At 41.8% G+C, this 19,057-nt stretch overlaps 2 protein-coding genes across 4 annotated transcripts; one reads left to right on the top strand and one right to left on the bottom strand.

Moving 5' to 3' along the window:
* Positions 1-1,904: 1,904 nt before the first annotated feature.
* On the bottom strand, positions 1,905-6,939 carry cops5 (COP9 signalosome subunit 5). The gene is made up of 8 exons (XM_084340157.1): positions 6,657-6,939; positions 6,154-6,388; positions 5,175-5,303; positions 4,692-4,757; positions 4,310-4,395; positions 4,016-4,127; positions 3,135-3,283; positions 1,905-2,198 (listed from the first exon to the last, which is right to left on the bottom strand). Exons 1-8 carry the CDS (start codon positions 6,791-6,793, stop codon positions 2,108-2,110), a joined length of 1,005 nt encoding a protein of 334 aa, XP_084196283.1. The 5' UTR covers positions 6,794-6,939; the 3' UTR covers positions 1,905-2,107.
* A 225-nt stretch (positions 6,940-7,164) lies between these two features.
* Positions 7,165-18,943, top strand: cspp1a (centrosome and spindle pole associated protein 1a). 3 transcript variants are annotated; one of them, XM_084340154.1, is made up of 30 exons: positions 7,165-7,488; positions 7,840-7,932; positions 8,026-8,106; positions 8,189-8,286; positions 8,378-8,458; positions 9,227-9,328; positions 9,440-9,771; positions 9,880-9,957; positions 10,532-10,623; positions 10,752-10,848; positions 10,939-10,996; positions 11,100-11,416; positions 11,505-11,629; positions 12,466-12,541; positions 12,805-12,916; positions 13,258-13,405; positions 13,511-13,654; positions 13,744-13,814; positions 14,012-14,155; positions 14,269-14,433; positions 14,522-14,620; positions 14,701-14,761; positions 14,901-15,027; positions 15,883-16,022; positions 16,994-17,131; positions 17,204-17,238; positions 17,326-17,386; positions 17,912-18,015; positions 18,182-18,323; positions 18,562-18,943. In XM_084340154.1, the coding sequence occupies exons 3-30, from the start codon at positions 8,058-8,060 to the stop codon at positions 18,753-18,755; spliced, it is 3,390 nt and encodes a 1,129-aa protein (XP_084196280.1). In that variant the 5' UTR covers positions 7,165-7,488; positions 7,840-7,932; positions 8,026-8,057; the 3' UTR covers positions 18,756-18,943. The 3 variants fall into 3 exon arrangements, with proteins under 3 accessions (XP_084196280.1, XP_084196279.1, XP_084196281.1); XM_084340153.1 differs by having other exon boundaries at positions 7,166-7,488; positions 8,020-8,106; XM_084340155.1 differs by having other exon boundaries at positions 7,170-7,488; positions 8,020-8,106; positions 14,272-14,433.
* Positions 18,944-19,057: the final 114 nt, after the last annotated feature.

A 19,057-nucleotide genomic window follows, 5' to 3' on the forward strand; every position in this document is an offset into this window, starting at 1 on the left:
GTTGCTTAATTAAATAGTCCATTAATTTAACTTAATTTATTTGCATTTCAATTTCAAAATAAAAGCAATAGAAATTGCTGTTAATAAATTATGATTTGACCAAAGGAAATGACTCACATTTTTATCATTGTTATTATTCTGCAATCCTGTGATGGCTTTGAAAAAATAACTGCTTACTTTATAATGTGCCTTTAAAAGGATGTTTGAAATTATTTTGCAGTGTAAATAGTCACACCCGCTGAATTAAATGTATACTAAAACTTTTTGCTGTTTATATTTTCTAGCTTTGCAGCTAAGATGTCATTTCTCCAAGCTATCAGGACCAGAACCCACTTCTCCTAGTGACCCCTGCAATGTTAATCCATATCACGTCAAGACCTGGGTTTCCTGTAAGCAAGTGACTTGCCTCCACTTATGCAAGCGCACATTGAGGAGAGGAAGTGTAGCACCTCCAACTCTCTGAGCTAGGATCAACTTCTTCACACACTCTGCACCGTGCTTGTGGGGTTGATTCTTCTGAGAGCCAAACTAAACATCACATCTCCAGATCTTAGTGGGGTCATTAGATCTGGAAAGCTTAAATACTGTAGCTACCCATAGCTATTAATCATGAGCCTGATCAATCTGCTGATCAGTCAATGCCAAATCACCCAGTTGTTCAGCTTTTTATTTCTGTGTGGACAGTTTAGGAGATGGCATTCCACCGCAATCTGTGAAAGACTATACATATACTAATGGAGAACATACTTTGAAATTAGAGAATTGCTAAATGTTAAGAGTATAAAAGGGTAAAATACATGGGTAATGACTTTTTGGCTGCCCACAATTTGACTTGATCAGAATTTACATAAATTTTCCTATTCCACCTTTAGTCATGCATACAAATGTCCATCTGGTGATAATCATAATATTTACATGTCCAACGAGTTCAATATGTTTCACAGATTCTTAAATCGCTACGAAAGACCAAACATTAGGTGAAACTATTTTAGAAAAGCATATTCTAAATACTTTCTCAGCACTGTGACAGTCATCCATGTAATGCATTTAAATATCTGGCAAAAACATGAGCTATTCAGTAGACCGTGTGTGCAGAAAACCTTTTCAACAATTTCAAATTCCTAAATTTCATTAAATATAATCTAATAAGTTTCCTCTTCCTAAACCGCTATGCTGAACACCCTCCAATTGAAGACATGGCTCAAATAATGGTAAAAGAAAATCATTATAAGAAGCGGTGCCAAAGCTCATGCACATGAGAAAAAACAGACACCTTCACTGCCCCACTGGGACTGTCCCCCCTGCGAAACATGACATAAAAAATATACATTTAGCCATTACAATACCATAAAAGAGACAGGACACAAACCCAAGCCAAAGCGGCCGTCTGTAAAAAAAAATAGGCAGACTTGGTGAGTGTCTGCTGCGATGAAGAGCAGACATGTTGGGTGAATAGACTCCAGTGTGTACGGCTTCTGTTTCTGTGCTGCATCACTGCCACGCCACAACCTGACGAGCTGGCCACTCTGCCGGAGCGTGTACCACCGAGAGCCAAACTGTGCTGGGAGTGACTCCGCAGAGACATCCCACACATGGCAGCCGATTCCCACTGAGCCTACGCAGAAGCTTGAGTTTGTTGTTCCATTATGTAATGCTGTGACAGGCTACCCTTGAATGACTGACTGGTGCGAGGTTAGGCTGTGCGTTGGAATACAGGCCCTACATGCAAAAAGCACAAAGGGAAACAATGCCACAGTGCCTCACACCTTCAGAATACTGTACTATATCACAAAATATGTGAAGACAAGTGAAATTTCCCAGCTACAGTATACTTTGTTTCATAACAGACTGAAATAAAATCATATGATTTTGTTGAAAAAGTATGAAATACTCACATACAGATCTTGCACTTTTTATGTTTTTATTTTTTGCATGAGTCCTGACTGTATAATCATGAGCTACTTCTAGGACAAAAGAAGAAATTTAATAAAAAAGCACCCCCAAGAGAAAACACAGAAAGTGCTACCTTTAGCAGTTAAACATAAACCATAAACCAGTAAGTGCTAGACATGCACAAGAAAAATCCAAATCGGCTCGTAGTTCAGGTTTAATTGGCAGATGTGTTGATTTGATTGAAGAGTTTGTCCTTAATGACTTGAGACATCAGGCCGTGAATTGCCTCTATGGTTGTCTTGCAGCTGAAATAAACCACAAGGAAAAATTGAGATTACTACAATGACCCCAGAAAAAACAGAGATACATACAGAGATGTAACATGTCTGTAGCTGTGTATGACTGAAACTAGTACCGATAAACAGATTACCAGGCTTAGCTTAGCTCTTTTGGTTAGTTTCATTAACAAGCACATTTAATTTTATTGCATGGAAAATTGAAAATGATGGAAAATGTAACAATGATACAGGTTTATATTTTTCCTTTTCTGTTTTAAATCAAAATACTTGTAAATACGTCAGTTTCAAAAGCTAAGACACTACAGATTGTAAACTAAGAGCTTAAATTCTAAGTCAATTAGCCGATCGACAGAAAATGAATCAGCAGTCATTATGATAATTAATCATTTGAATCATTATTTGTTTTACATCATTATAAACTGAATCTCTTTGGGTTTGGGACAGTTAGTCAGGAAAAGATGTGATGTGCACTTTTAATAGTTGTCTGACATTTTACAGAAAAAAAGATTTATTAATCGAAAAAGTAATCCACAGATAAGCCTGTGATTAAAAAAAAGTCTTGGTTGCAGCCCTATAGCAAACTTTAAAAAAAAAAAAATTAACATTAAAAAATTCTGGTATGAACGGACAGTTCATACCAGTGCCTAAGTTCATTAAAAAATATTTGCAGCAATATGACGAGAACAACACATCTTAGAATTAAGGTTATTAGCATTGCAAAAGGTCAACAAATCAGTTGGGCTGGGAAGTGAGGCATTTAACTGTTCCAAATCTGATAAAAATTAATTGAAACTAATATAGTAATACCATCAACCACATTTTTTTAGGATCAATAATATACAGTACGCAGTAGGAAAGCAGCCTACAGCCAAAGACAAAACTGAAATTATAGTGTCCAAAATAAATTAAGCTCGTGTTTTTTCCTAAGAAATTTTTTTTTACCTATCTCGTGTTGCTTTGGCCAGTTTGTCCTCAGACTTCCTGTCATGTGTGTCCAACCCGAGCATGAAGCTGCCTCTGCCCAGCTGGGCCTCCGACTGCTCCAGCTTCTCCGACAGGTCAAACACCTGGCCTGTGGTGTAGTCCGAGTTCTGACCATCCAACAAACACACATACACAGAGAAACCCATTCATGCACAATTTGCCAGCAAAAGCTAGACAACAGATTTTCCACAAAGAAGGATTTTGCAGGATGGCAACAAATCTGTCTAACAGGCTGTAGGAACACTTTGTGTGTTGTGGTGACTGAAAAGAAGTCAGTGAAAAGTTTGCTTAAGGTGAGGCCGTGTTTTTAGTGGAAAAGGTAATTAAAACACAATGACACAGGGGCCCCTGACTAGGGTGACAGTATAGCAACTGACAAAGCCTGTCACCTAAGGAGCAGCCCTTTCTTGACATCTAGTCAATTCATCTTCATCCAGACTGCCAAAGAGCTAACTGTTTGGATAAGCCTCTTGCCTATTTAGACTGTTTAGTCAAGCTCGGGACAGAGCGACTGCATCCACAATGGGAATTCACATGAGGGGCTTTCAATCTTTAGAGGGAACTGCTGGGGGGAAAGGAGATGATCCATGATGAACCATGACAGTATCTGTGTCACTGGAGTCGGCTCTGACTTTAACACTTATCTCCCATTTTTAAAAAGTTTAAATTAAGCTTATTACTAAAATCAATAAACAGGGACTCCTGGCCGCTATGCAGCAATAAATCACAACATCAAGCGGGTGACCACATGTCTCAGTGAGTTATAGAGTATTAATTAACCATAAATCAAAATGTCAAACAATTAGCAAACATTTTGCTTTTTGAAGTTGCCCACATACCGTGAGGAGACTTGAGGAACTTAAGGTGTTGACCCAGTATTTATTCCAAAGGAGTTCCAGAAGCTTTCTATCAAGGGAAGACTTGAAGTATGTGACCTCTAAGGCGTAATACCTAAACAAAACAAATAAAGGAAAAACATGAGCCACAGACGGTCATACAGTAAACAGTACACTATATTAAAGTTCCACTATTAATCTGAGAAAAACAAATAGAATTTACAAAATAATTTGTATAAGTAGTGATGTAAATATCTCTAATATGGTGGCAACACTATCATATATATCAATACTCACTGTTTACAGTGAACACCAAAGTCTTCAATCTTGTTCAAGGGGATTGTCTGGTATTCTGAGGGTCCTTCATCTGGAGGTTTGTAACCCTGAAAATCCAAAGAAGAAATGCTGAGAAATAAAAAACAAACAAAATAGCTTTTCTGTGACATAACCAGATAATTACAACACTTATAAATGCTGAATGAATGAGAAAAACAATTACAAGATTATAAATCCTAGATTATTAAGTATAAAAAATATATAGCTAATTACATGGTTAATACATAGTTATTTAGCATAACAAGACAATAAAACAACAAAACACATCAATCATTAAAAGCAACATTTTTGATTACTTTTTAAATAAAAGGAAAACTGCTGCTATGTACAGTCTTTGCTTTACCTTTGGGTAGGTCCTGAAGGCGCCAAGGTTGACTTTCCCTGCAGAAATAGTCCGAGTGGGGTCAATCTGTAGGAAGTAAGATACAGTAGAACAGGAAAACAAAGTCAGGGGTCACACGAACCTCCGGGGACCACTCGAATGTGGCCACCGGGTGCCTTTTACTATGGCTGTCAGTATGCTGAAAATACACACTTAATTATATGACGCCCATGGCATTTAAGCACCGCTGAACCAAATGAAGTGTAAATAGCATACATGGCTGCAATAGCAAAATATTCATCAGTACTGCATAGAAACCTACAACTCATACATCAACAATCTAAACCCCTTCTCAGTTTCACCCGCATTTACTTGTATTGTCATGCTGAGGAAGAAAAGAGCTTACTCTTCTGAATACTATTTTAACAGGATGCACTTACAAATTACACTAAATGAAGAATTTAGGATGAAAATGAAAAATAATGACTATTTCCACAGTCTTACCACAACGGCCACAAAAGGCTCCTGAAACTGCTGGTTGAGCATCTGAGTGCTGACATCTATGCCTGAGAGCCAGCATCCATAGCCCGGGTGACTGTGGTACCAGCCGATAGCATTCTCCAGCCGGCCAACCTGAGGGATAAAAGATTGATATAGGCTATTATTTAGGGCAAGTAATACTGTATTATACCAGAATACCACTCAAATTAAATAAAAATAGGTAGTATAACAATAATTATCAAATATCATTTTTGCTGACAGAATTTGGTGCGGTGCTTAAATTGGTAATATATATATTTTTTGGAATATGTCACTTAAAACACCTTTCAATTAGGCAGCAGAATTAAAGCATGATGTATTTTTTGTAGAAGAAAAAAACATATACACCATTTAGTATCCACATTAGAAGACATACAGTGTTTTACCACGTTATGATGAGATGGTCGTGGGATATGTAAAACAATCCCCTTTCATGCTTCATGTAATTTCATATTTCGATAATACATCTAAAAATAATAATAATAATTTGGGGATAAAAAAAAAAATTAATCACACATGAATGTTTGGGTCAGACTAAACCAGGAAATTAATTCCACTACAGATCAAAGTACTTTATCATGTTGAAAATAGTTTTTCTTTTTAATCCTAAATTACCATACGGTCCTCTGGCTTATTTCATTTTTTGTTTTTTGGAAGCATTGGCCATATTTAAATCAATAATGTGCTAATCTCTAGGGCTAGAAACCATCACATCATTGACGTATGTCTAGTCCACATTACAAATTAAAGGAATATTTTCTATAACAGTTGAATGACATTTGCTAAGGTCTCAAAATAAAAAAATATGGTTGCATCAACTACATCCATAGAAAGTGATGCACTGTAATAATGGAAATTTCAACAGTGTGTGTGCAGAGTTGTGTTCCTCCTTTCTCAATCCTGAAATCTGTGAGATGCCCTTTAAAGGCAGTCAGTGTCTGACCTGTTTGGCATTTTCAATGTAGGCAGCCATGTATTCATATGCTGCAGCCTGAGCGTTGACTCGAGTTTCTGTGCCCTCCACGGGCAAGGCAAAGCTGTCCATAATGATCATGGTTTCACCATCCACCTTCCCCAGCATGAGGCCCATCACCTCCAGGTTTCCTCCAGACCTGGCATGCATCACCATTTTCAACAGGGCCAAGGCTGAGATCTTGCAGTACTTGAAATAGTGATGACTATGGGTCAAAGAAAGATATAAATTAAATATCAGGAACATTAAGATTGTTGAGGGTTATTTTATGGAGTAGATACATTCTTAAATACACACCACACGGTTTGCTGGAGTGCTGTTGACAAACAAACCAATGCTAGTTTGTAGCCAAGCTAAAGGGTGTTCTAACAATAACCTACCATTACACAACATACGACACCAAACATTTAGCTTAACAATCACTTAAGTACTTAAACTTAAAACCCTCTAGCAAAGTATACAGCTGTACTCACTCCTTTGTCCATGGCTTCGCAGCGAGGATTTCTTGTTGTTGCTTTTTGTCATATTTGTAAATTTCATCTATGCTCTGAACTTCCTGCATGCTGTTGGTTAGCTCCCATGTTTTCTGAGCCGTGCTGCTCCCTGCCATGATGAATTATCTAAGCAAAATAAATATGTCGTTAAAACCCCTATTTTTGCTCAGGTACACGATAAAATGTTATATTTCTCTAAAGATTTCGATGCCGTACGTAACCGGGCCAAATGCCTACTTGCTTAGGGGAGCCATGACAGTCAACGATACCAATACACCAAAGTGTAATCGAAGGGGATGTACGTCTCACTGTTCCCTCACAAATATGACATTGGTGTGTCTGTATGCCACATTACATTGTTTTACAGTAAATATGACCCATAAATAAAAATAATATTCGATGCGAAGCGACTTTACCGTCTTTATCACTCGTATTAAAGGGTCGTCCCCCCTCTGAGAGAATACATGGTTCCGTCCTAGAAGAACTTGTGCTAACCATGGTGCTAACCGTTTGGGGCGCACTGTCATCTAGTGGCGCTAATCGGAACAGCAGCCTCACTCATAAAGGCTCTTGCTTCCAGGTCTATGGTGCTGTGCTTTTAACTGAGGGCTGAGGTATCTGAATACTGACAAAACTGCAGCTAATGTTCATTTGTGAAAATAGTTTTTTTTTCTTTCTTTCAAGACAGTAGCTCAAACGGCTACGAGGTGCTTGATTTCTAGCATTCGTTGTTAGCTCACTTTGTAAACTTCAGTCTACTTCCGCTGAGGTTATAATATTAAAACCGCATCAGCAGCCAACGGCATTAAAGGTATGTCCAATTAATGTGACAACTATAAAACAGTGATTTTGACACGTCTCAGATGTATTTTATATGATCTTAAGCTCACTTTTAGCTAGCTTAGTTAGCCTCTCCCAGAGGACCTTTCGTGTCAGGGTTGCCCACAGCAACGGAATGATGCTTTGCGCCATGCTGGCAATCTAGACAGGACTCTTTGTCGGGTTTTGGTCTGTTAGGGCAAAAATATATAAATATGAATAATATTATACATTATTTCTGACTTCTGTGACCAGGGCTGAGTTGCTGCTGAGCTTTGAAACTTTGAAACTATAACTATAACATACTTTGTTGGATGTAACATACTTTGTTGGATGTACATAGTCACTACATGAACGAAAATGGGACGAGCAAGAAGAGGAAGCACCCAAATATATGTCATCACTGAAGTGTGATCCACCATCCACGCAAATCAAGGTATGTAAAATATAAGTGTTTTGATTATCACCACTGAACTGCAGATACACAAAATGTTTTCACATGATGTGTGAATGTCCCCTACAGTCAAAGGCTGGCAATATTAACAACCGTGTACAGAGGATATGCCTCCAGCAGCAGTAGTACGAGGAATATCCCCAAATCCAGACCAAGGTATTGTGCAAGTCTGATGTTAAACAGATTGCATTCTTCGAGCATAGTGTCATACATTTTATGTATTTATGATGCTTTCCAGGTTGGGGTCTAAGTTTGATGCTGGGGACTGACTATGAAAGAAAGAAGCATAAACTTAAGCAGGAGCTTCAACTGGACTACAAACATTTTATTGCCACGGTCTGGTGATGTATTTGATAACCATTATCAAGATATGTGTTGCTTTTTGCTAATTTACCATCCTGTCCTTTTTGTCATGGTCTTCCTCCAGAAAAAGGATCTGAAACCCAGGGAACCTCTTCCGCAACCCCAGGGTCTCTCCCTGCCTATTAATGAGAAGATTTCAGCTCAGGTGTGTGTCTGTGTGCCTGAGTGGGTACCTCAGTGAGTCCAGCTTTGTGTGTGTACTTTTGTCTTTTGCGTCGCCCTGTGTTTGACATAACAGGAAGCAGTAAACTCTCCATGGGCATCAAACTGGGCTCTTTTTTCCACTGGCATGATGTAACTTGCTCATGACAACATGAATGGAGTTCATATACAAGACTTAAGCTCAGATGTATTGTTGATTGTACGGTGCTTTGTGTCTCATGGCAACTGCTTTTGTTTATATGTGCTTGCAGATGTGTCAGATCTTACTAACAATCCGTAAGATAGTGTTCAAAACTGAGACAGTGGCCCAGTGGCCTAATGGATAAGGCATCAGCCTCCGGAGCTGGGGATTGTGGGTTCAAGTCCCACCTGGGTCGTCTGAATATCACCTGGATGATGCAGATGTTTGAAGTTTATGATAATATTACAGGCAATGGATCTTTGAAAACACTGTAGATTGTGCCAGGTCAAAGCTACCTGAAGTGAATTTCTCTGTGACATTCAAAGCTATAGAAATTAAAGCAGCACATCTGTCATTCAGCTTTTGAGGCTTGATCCTCAGCCCTTTTTTGCGAGAAACAGAACACCACAAAAGCATCTGCCAAATCAATGTCTCAATTAAGTCGTGGGAAATCCAGTTGCCTTTAAGCAGCTACCTTAAACTGAGATGAGACTGTGATACTCTGATATGAAAGCTACAGTGAGTGATGGCTGCCTCAGAGACATGACACTAAATATGTTTCTCTCACAGGAAAAACTAAGAGAGGAGAGAAACAAAGAATACAAACTTTTCCTACAGGAACAAGCTCAACTCAGTAGCTTAAGGAGGGAAACGCCTCCTGTCCCTTCAAAGGTAATTAGAATAAACAATATCAAACAAGCGCATTGATGGTTTGTAGACATTTTCTTCTCCAATAACACCCTGCTATTTATTATATTCTTTTCATATTCTTTTATTTTTCAGCCTGGATGGGTTCAAGCTTCGGATGCTGAGTTGATTTCTTCTCCAGCTTCACCTCTGCCCATCAACACACATACCAACACACATCCTCCTTCCAGGGAGCGGCCTAGATCCAGGAGAGATGCTGCCACGCTGACTGAATCAGTGGATAATGCAAAAAGGACGGGGACTCGGGGTCGAGGCTATCAGGGACGAAGGCGCTGGCAAATCTATCAACTAAAGGAGCCCTATAGCTCTGAGGAGGAGCTAAGCACAGACAGAGAGGAGGAGTTGGAGTTCAAGCACAGGAGGAGGCGAGACAGACACACTCCAGAGAGAGACCACAGAGCTAACAGGTGCAGTTTTCTTGTTTGTTTCTTATAATCTGTCATGTATTCCATAGAAAGAAGGTCAGGTAGGATAATATAATTCATTTTCACCTGTGTTGTTTGTCTTTATGGCAGGGCTCCTCTGGACATAAAGGAGGTGGAAGCTCATGGTGTTCCTGATCAAAACAACAATGAATGGCTTGGGAAGTCAGAGTAAGCAAAATTATCATTATTTCTATGAACAGCTCCGGTCGACCGCAGCAATGAGATGTAACGCTGAAACATAATCATCTGAGATAGCAACGGTGTTCACATGCAGCGCTGGACAGCCAATAATATCCTCCTGGAAAGTCACATAAATTTCCCCAATCGTTGGAGTAATCTGATTGAATGAGCCGACCAGCCAGGTACAGAAAATTGCTGCCATATTCAGTTATTGCTCTCCAGCACTTCTCCTACATCCTGTTGCCTTTCATTGTTTCCATTTATACCGTTCAGTCGAGCCACTCTCAATAAGCCGTTAACATGTGGGGCGGTGATGGAGGGTGAGCTTTGGCCCAGCTCCAGGCAAACAATTACTCACCCCAGTTCTATCAGAGCAGCTGGATTGATTGGAGAATGAGGCTTCGCTCACTGACTCTGAGACCAGAAAGGCAAACTGCGAGGCAGTGTATGATGTAAAATGGTAGCTGGGTGTGGCTCAGAGGGGAACTGATTGCTATGCTGTTCCCCCTGTCAGTAATTGGATGACTTTTGTTGAGTGTCTGGATCTGCGTGTGTTTAATAGTCCACAAATGCCAGACAGCATGAGGACGGCTGCAAGACCTAGACCTGCTACCATCAAGAATAAAGCAGAGTTTGCTACTGGACTCATGATCGGTAAATACCATTCTTATTGCATGATGCTTTTGGACATATATTTACTTGTATGATTATTGACAGAGTCACTTGAAAGCCTTGTTCAGCATCGTTGTTGACAGAATCTGCATGTTTGTGTCTCTCTGCAGGAGCAACAGAGGAGCGGGCGGCCTCTCAAATGAGGAAGGAGCAGTATAGGCAAGAGCTGCTGCAACAAATTGCTGAACAGCAGATAAACAAGATGAGGTGAGTGTTTATTTACTAAAATAGAGTTGTTTTACCTGGAAAAATCCTGCGAGTCAACAATACACAAAGGATGGGATTACTTTCTTTCAGGGAGAAGAAACTTGAGCTGAGGGTTGCTGCCACTGGAGCCACAGACCCTGAGAAAGAGGTAGAGCAGGGTGGAGAGAGCAACACCTTATGTTGAGGTTGTAATCATTGCTTTTTGTGTGATTTCCTTCTCTCTCTTTTGCATGTTGCATCACCTCTTCCAGCCTGACCGAATTCAGCAGTTCGGGGCTGTAAATCGGCAATATGACTACTGGAGGCGAGATGTCCCCTACAAGACCGGAAAGGATCTGGAGGCCGCGGGGAAGGATCTGAATCCAAGGCCTAAAGAAGACAAACCCAGTGTGGACACAGATCGGAGAGCTGGCACGGGAAAGCCCCACATGGACCACAGTACACCTCTCAGTCTGCTGACAGGGAAAGAGACAGTGACAGCGGCACAGGGCTTCCCCTTGCTGGACTATTACAGTGAAGTATACCACAGGGACTTCTCAAACACGCTAGGAGAGGTGGCCATCCCCAGGTAGCTCGCTGTTGCTCTGTGTTACATGAAGGAAACTGTCACCTCCAATGGAAATTCATGATAGTTTCTGTGATTTTGTTTTTTTCAGGGTCGCTGCTGCTCCTCCTCCTGCTCCTCCCACTGTAACTAATAACTACAGGACTCCACATGATGCTGCTTATCACTACTACGGAACCAGGAATCCATTAGATCCCCATCTCCCTTACAATCAGAGTACAGTATTACAACCATCTTCTTTTAAAATATTTTTGCCTCTCTGCCTTTTAGTACAAATCATGCATACTTTGCATTACCGCTAGCCTTTTTTTAAATGATTGATGAATTGTTTTTGTGACACAGGTTTACGTTTATTTCACTGGTTTTATAAGCAATGACTGTGCAGCAAGTGCAGCTTCACATAAAGTCTGCACAGAAGAATACAACAATCATATATCGACAAAAATAAAAGCAGTCGTGATGTTCACTGTTATGGATTATTTACTGCGTCCCGAAACTGCTTCAATTGCTCTTGAAGTGGTCAGCAGTGATGTAAAGTACACATATTTGAGGTAAACACTCGTATGGCCCTCCTCAGGCATTGCTGTGCCTTGTGTCTTCGCGGTCATAAACTGACTCGCAGTCTGACCTTAAGATGGGCGGAATTTACATCGGCTTAAATAAACTCCTAGACCTCTCTGTAGAGAACCATTACCATTTATTATGGAGCCACTTTATCACCCCTATCAATGGCCGAGGGGACTTGGCATAGCAATTCATAAATCTCATTTTACAGCAGAACTGATTTTATTACTGAGGGGATATACAGTTTATTGGATATGAGTTCAGCAGATCCAGATGGATCTCACTTCATCCAGCTGGTCTGTTTGGTTACATTTATTTTCTTTCCATTTTCGTTTTGCTGCCAGTTTTCAGCCCTGGTTCTGAGCTCACAGACATTTTATGTCGGGGGGGGGGAGGGAAGTTGGCAGACAGTTTGAGCAGATAGCTAATGAAACTCTGTGAAATCTGTTTGTATTTATTATCTTGTCTTTTTCTATGTTCTGTATTAGCTGGTCCGCCTGAAGCGCTGCAGCAGCCTGGAAATTTCCACAGTCCTCGTAAACGACCACCTCCTCTCAGACCTGAGTCAGTCTCCATCCCATCGCTGTTGTTTTTGCAATAGAAGTTTTTTTATTTAGATGACAAATCCAGTGTTAAAAAAATTAGCACAATTTCAATTTCTGTGTCCAAGTCCTATTCTTTACATTGACAATAAATTTGCAGGGTGTAATAGCTTTAACAATAGTAGATTTTTCTCTCATCCAGAAGAGGGCAATCACTGCATGTCTGTCAGTTCCTCCTGCACACATGCCTCCTCGTCATTTCTCACTCTGTCCATCTGCTTCCAGAGCCACTGATCAGCATAGATCGTCTCCCCTGCATGTTGGAGAGTTTCCTGAGGACAAGGCCAAGCAGAGGAGAGAGAGTGCCCTGATTTACCAAGAAGCTCTCAGACAGCAGGTATGACATTAGATCTCCATGATAAGATCTGTCATATATAATAACTAACTTCACCAATTAGTAATGACTGTTTGTGACCAAGACGTGTGCTGTGCCCAGCTTTCAGTTGGGTAACTGAGTGGAGGGGTTGAGGGAGCAGCACACCGTCTGATATGCCAACTGTCACGCTGACACTGCTGTAACAGGCGCCGCGCTGATACCAGAGGACACCCAGACACTGACTCATTTTGGAGACAGCAGATATTTTGACAGTTAGAGACCAGATCACGGTGGACTCAGCAATTCCCAATGGGCAAAGAAATGCATCAACTGTTGAAATACCCTGCCTTCCCTGTGTCCAGATCAAAGAACGAGAGGAGCGCAAAAGAAGAGAGAAAGAAGAGAAGGAGCGATATGATACCAAGATAGAGGCTGAGATGATGGCGTACAACCCCTGGGGGAAAAGTGGAGCAGGCGCTCCAATTAAAGACACAAAAGGCAACCTCATCAGTGAGTTGGCTTTCACTTTCTGTCCTAATAAGGTCTGCTAAACCTGAGATACTAAGTAGATACACAGCATGTTTTAGGTACTTATGCATGTTTTCTTTCCCTCAGGCGACCTGAATCAAATGCACAGGATCAACAAGGAGTCATATATGAATCCCGTTTCCAGGAATAGTGGACAGACGCAAAGTTTTTTGAGAGATGGGCACACTCCTCGGGCTGAAGCCGGGGCTCCTCTTTCCAATCGACTATCAGGTAGTGTTCAGTCTCTCTGGGTTATTGTGTTCTGTGCATTTTGCTCTTTTTCGTAGATAGATTGCTTTCTGTCTCACTTGTCTTTGCAGGTTTCGGTGATCAGCCGACTCCACAGCAGCTCTACATGCAGAACAGATACAAAGAAGACCTGGAACGACAGGTAAGTCCTGGGCTACAGCCTTTAGTGGAGGCAAGTTACTGCTTGGATGCTAATGGAGGGCATAAATCAAACAAAACATCAAATGCTTTGGCATGTGTCTCCCTTCTTATTATATCTTAATACTTCAGCGTTCCTGAGCGCTTTAAAGAAGTAGTAAATGAACTATAAATGTATCGTGACCTTTTCATTACCAACAGATAGAGGAAAACAAGCGAAAGCAGGAAGAGGAGAGAGAACGGCTGAGGGCCGAGGAGGAAAAAGAAGAAAAGAGGCTGGCGGACCAAAGGGCTCGTATGCAGCAGGAATATGACAAGGAACAAAGGACGCAAAAGAAATTCAAGGTGAGGAGTTCATCTCTTTGATGAAGAACACTTCATCACTCCTTCCTCCTTGCAGCTGAGCGGGTTTCCTCACAGCGGGCTTGCAATTCAGAAACAGTTTTCTTTGCTTTCAGCAGGATAGGCCGGAAAACGAGAGTTGGATCTCTGAACCTAAAACACGACACACGGAGGAGGTAAAGAGGGAGGAAAAGAGGGTGAGGGAGGATCAAGAGATTGAGAAGAAGGTGTCTGACAGTGCCCGGGACAGAGAGGAGAAAAGGGAGCAGCTGAGTAATGAGGTACAGTAAAAGCCTGGAAACTCACTGGTTTGCAGCTTACAGTTTTACTGAACACCTTTGTCAAGTAATTCTGCTCGTTTATTTGCAGCGAGCGCCATCTCCTCCCATTCCAACCCTGCAGAGGAAGCAGACAAATCTCGTAGCATCCAGACCTCCCTCTGTCGTGAGCCAACTTTCCTCCAGGACTGTAAGTCGATCAGTAAATGGATGCAGATATTTTCACATCAACACTGTGTGTCTGTGGTATGAAACGATTTTCTACAACAGGATCGCTCTGTGTCAGCACCACACTGCAGAGAAGTCCCTGTGAAAACACCCCAGCCACAAGGTAAGACAGTATAGTTATCTGTACCCCATCTCCTCTAAAAATCAAATGCCTGGCTGCTTGTAAATCATAAATTACCACTCAAAAATGCATGATTCCAATCCAGGTCACTTTCTCTTCTCGATCCCTCTGTTTGCATCAGATCGACAGCAGGAAGTGATCAGAGAGCTGTCAGCCCTCCGTAGGTACCTGAGGAAAGAGCAGAGGCAGCTGGAGACTCAGCTGGACCAGAGCGATCTACAGGAGACTCACTACACTCCCCCTAACAGGTATCATAGTCACCCCTGAACAGCAGAGCTTATTTGCGTGCCCAGAATTAACAGGATTTCATCATTTTCCTCTCAGCTAAGAGATTTGACATTTAGCCATCCTATTAGATGTGCTCTTTCTCTTCAGGTCCAATTTCACCTAATGCACCCTCAGATGCGTTTAAGGTGAAGACACAATACTAATTCTGTCTAGTTAAATGGCAATTTTGATTCGCTGTTCATATGTGAGGAGGCTTTCTCGTGCTCCGAGCTAATGAAAGTGACCCGGGTCAAATTGGCTATCTCATAATCTCCATTCAGATTTGTTTCAGGGACTCATTACTGCAGCGATGTAACTGTATGATCCCCGGAGGGAAATTTTCTTTTCCTCCGTCTTCCACTGCTCTAAACAGCCTGAAAAACCCATGCAACGGAGCATGTGAGTAACCCCCCTCCCACCCCCTAAAAGGACAAGAATGTACTACAAGCTACTTGTATAAATCTCTGCTTATATTCAAATAAGTTTGCTGCCAATCATCAGAGAAATGCCTCTGAACTGGCGCCAGTCCCACTGCTTTTCTGTGGTTCTAATATAAGCTGCTTACACAGAAAAGCCCCGTGCTTTTAGGCCTCATAAAAGCATTTGGAAGTGCTCAGCACACACAAACCAGGTGCTATGTCCTTACTATTTAATAACAATATTCACTTAACAGCTTTTGAATCTAGCCTAACCTATAGGGGCCAGTGTATCAAGAGGAACTGCAGGCTCATTGGACAGCATTCAAGACAGTGAACTAATGAGACGTTACAGAAAGGCATCTGTGGGTATTTGAGGTAACTGCCCCGTTTAAAGTGGGGTTTTCCTTCTCTGCTCAGGCCCAGAGGACAACCCAGAGTGGACGCCTTTGAATCAGCGCGCAAGCGAGACGTCCATCCATCAGCCAGGGGTCCCTCCTCCGCTGCTGAACGTGTTAATATGGAACATTTCAGGGAGTTCAACCAGCTTAAATACAGAGGTGATGACAGACACTTTGACTTCTAAAATGTCAGTTTCCTGTGCAATCTGTGTGCCTCAAACATGCCCTTGACCGCAGTCTCATGAGCAGTGACCCTCTGCCTGCTAGTGCCAGTTCTTCCATCTCTATGATCCAGAGGTAACAACAGTGGTCATACAATGCACTTACAAACTGCAGTAAGACTTTCACAGTGGTTACTTTTTGTGCAAGAAGAAGGAAGAAATATTATGTCTAACCCTTAGTTGTGAACTGAACATCATTCTGACGCCAGTTGGGATTGCTTCTGTCCTCTGAACTGACCCATTTTTTCCAACTTTGATATCAATAAACCTTCATATAATTGACTTGAGCGTGGCATCAATATAAGGACAACAGAGGAGGATCACTGCGGTCCTAAACCAGCTGGGCATCGCCAGATGGTTTAGACTTTCCAGAGCCTCATCAGTCCTCTGTCTCCCTCTAGCCACGCTGAAACTTTAATCTCATGAGGTCGTGACAGTCAGCATGAACAGAGGATTGTAATGTAAGCGACCAAGGAAATGGCTTTGGATGGGCTCCCAGACCAAGTTAAAGCAGGAGTCTGAGCTGCAGTTCGTAGGACCAACAACATAGGAAGAAATGCAAGTTTGTGACAAAATTGCTTATCAAACTTCCTCATATAAATTATGGATTTAAAGCTGCATCAGATCCATTCTGCACAGTCAAACCTTGATACGATGTAGGGGGAGGGATGTTGCCAGGCTGTGGAGTTGCTGAGTCACAACCAAGATGGAAGAGGAGAGAGACAGTAAAGAAGGGAGCAATTAGTAATTACTCTGACAAATATGAAAAGTGTTGGTTTCTCTTTTAATGCCTACCACTAGTCTGTGACTTTACCTTTTGTTATTGCTTCATCGGAGGAACCCTCTTGATTGTTACTGAAGGACAGATGTGGGACAACACCTCATGGGATTATTACTTTCCTTTGTCAGACACAGCATCTCGCGAGGAGGTCCGTCACATGTACCCCGACCCTCCCACTGACGCGCAAAGTCTGGACATCCAACAGCAGGCGCTTCTTCGTGAACAGCAACGCAAAATCAGGCTCATGAAGAGAGAGGAGGATCCTGGTCAGTGAACACAAAAACACATTTCTCCTCAAACTGTTGTGCTCTTTAACTCATTGTTGTGTTTCACTGCAGACTTTTCGGAGCAGCACCTGAGCAGCTATCGTCCTGTGAGTACTCATCATCAGTATATCTCGCATGATTTTCTCTTCTGACTGGTATGTGTTTAATAGATTGGTCTTTATTTCTTCTTTCAGAGGAACAAACCTGGATACATCCACAGAGACTCCAACCTGCCATCTGAGACTGCTTTTATAGGTGAGCCTGGATAAACATAGTCTGTTTATAAAGACTGTCCCTGTTCCTCTTCTTCTTTCATGAAGAAAGTGTTGACACGGTATGCTTTGGGTCTCGTTTTTTTTTTGTAAGGCTTCAGGCATTTTTCATAAAGGTGACATGGCTTGGGAGGTCAGCTACATACACCCTCATAATACCACACTACAACAGCCCCTGCGCCAAGCCAATTTAGCTCTTTGTCTCCGTGCCAGGCGGGTTGAGGCACACGCCAGCTCGCGTCTCTGTGTTGCAGCTGCTGCCAGTGCTGGGTGCAAGGCGCATATGCCAGCTGCAGGGTGTCGATAGGACAGTGCCAGCCATTGGGAATGGGAGAGAAATTGTTAAAAAAAAAAAAAAAAAAGCCTGGCACAGGAAGTTAATACTTTCCTTCTTCTCTTTTCCATAGAAAAGTTATACTGACAGGACTGATTTTCATTGTTTTCATATTACACATATCTGAATTGACAAACGTTTCGGTCCCTTATCTCTGTTCTCGGGCTTTGTCAGATCTTTACAGTGTTGAGGCGCGTGAAGAGCATGTTGATGAGCAGAGACGCCTTCAGGCCTCCGCAGAACCCCGGGAGAGGACAGCCCCACGGAGGAGACATGATGTATGGCGCTGATTAGTAAATGGATTCTTTTGTTTGCTTCAGGTCAAAACAGTCTGAGTCACTGCAGCACCAGAGGGGCATCTATTTCTGAAGCTTTCAATGCTTATAATTGAAGTCCCACTAGTTTTCTGATGTTACACTAAATTTCTTTTTTTATATTGTACAGGAGGGAGTTGTGTCCATTAATCAAAGGAACCATAGCAACCAGGCAGATGCTCAGTCCTTACACTCGGAATCTAAAGTCCCACAAAGGAAACACAACCAGCAGCACATCAGACAGAACAGTGGTGATCGCAGCAGCAGATCAGGTGAGACAGAAAGTATTGAAATAAGCTGCATGCTAGTAAAAAAAAAAAAAAGATCAAATAAAGTGCATGTAACTTTAAAAATAAGCTGGCTTTTTCACCAACTCTTATCTAAAACTTTTCAATCGTAAATTGTAGAAATAATGAAGCCTAAACAAAAGACGTATCTATATGCCAGATTATAGGCATCCTTTAATATCGGATTGCCTTAAGAAATGTGTGTTGCCTCTGTTCTCTCCAGAGGTGCTGCCTGGTGATGAAGTGGATGTCTCCTCTCTGCGCTCTGCCCTGGAGAGGCGCGTCTCTGTGGACACGGTTGCCACAGAGCCGTGGCTGCGGCCTGGAACATCGGACGCTGCGAAACGTTCAGGCTGTGGGGAGAGGCCGACTATCAGGATGGATACTCCACCCTGGCTGACACACCGTGTCACATAGCTCCCTTTACCTGGCGTCTAAGGATGGAGAAACTGCACTGACTGAGCCCAGTTCCGGTTTTCACTGACTGACATGTCAACTGTGGGAGCTGGTAGAGCAGAGTCTTAGTTAATTAGTTTAGACAAGTAGCATCTTACACAAGACTCTAATATTCTCTTCAGAATGAAAAGAAAGTTTGGTAACGTATATATTTGTACTATAAACTAATGTCTGTTTTCATATAGTTATAACAAAATGAGTTTATTTCAATGTTGTCCTGGCTCATCACTAATGGAGAGGAATAAACAGCTATCATTTAGAAG

This window comes from Pagrus pagrus (assembly GCF_965226575.1).
Source record: "Pagrus pagrus genome assembly, chromosome: 20".
Lineage (NCBI taxonomy): Eukaryota > Metazoa > Chordata > Actinopteri > Spariformes > Sparidae > Pagrus > Pagrus pagrus.

Bases quoted from the DNA above. Each gene is read 5' to 3' on its own strand.
- cops5 (XM_084340157.1), bottom strand. From the start codon at position 6,793: ATGGCAGGGAGCAGCACGGCTCAGAAAACATGGGAGCTAACCAACAGC. The intron at 4,758-5,174 runs GTAAGACTGTGG...TACTTCCTACAG, and splicing joins AGCCTTTTGTGGCCGTTGTG to ATTGACCCCACTCGGACTAT. The intron at 3,284-4,015 runs GTATGTGGGCAA...TTGGATGGTCAG, and splicing joins GTTCCTCAAGTCTCCTCACG to AACTCGGACTACACCACAGG.
- cspp1a (XM_084340154.1), top strand. From the start codon at position 8,058: ATGCCTCCAGCAGCAGTAGTACGAGGAATATCCCCAAATCCAGACCAA. The intron at 11,417-11,504 runs GTAGCTCGCTGT...TGTTTTTTTCAG, and splicing joins GGAGAGGTGGCCATCCCCAG to GGTCGCTGCTGCTCCTCCTC. The intron at 14,762-14,900 runs GTAAGACAGTAT...TGTTTGCATCAG, and splicing joins GAAAACACCCCAGCCACAAG to ATCGACAGCAGGAAGTGATC.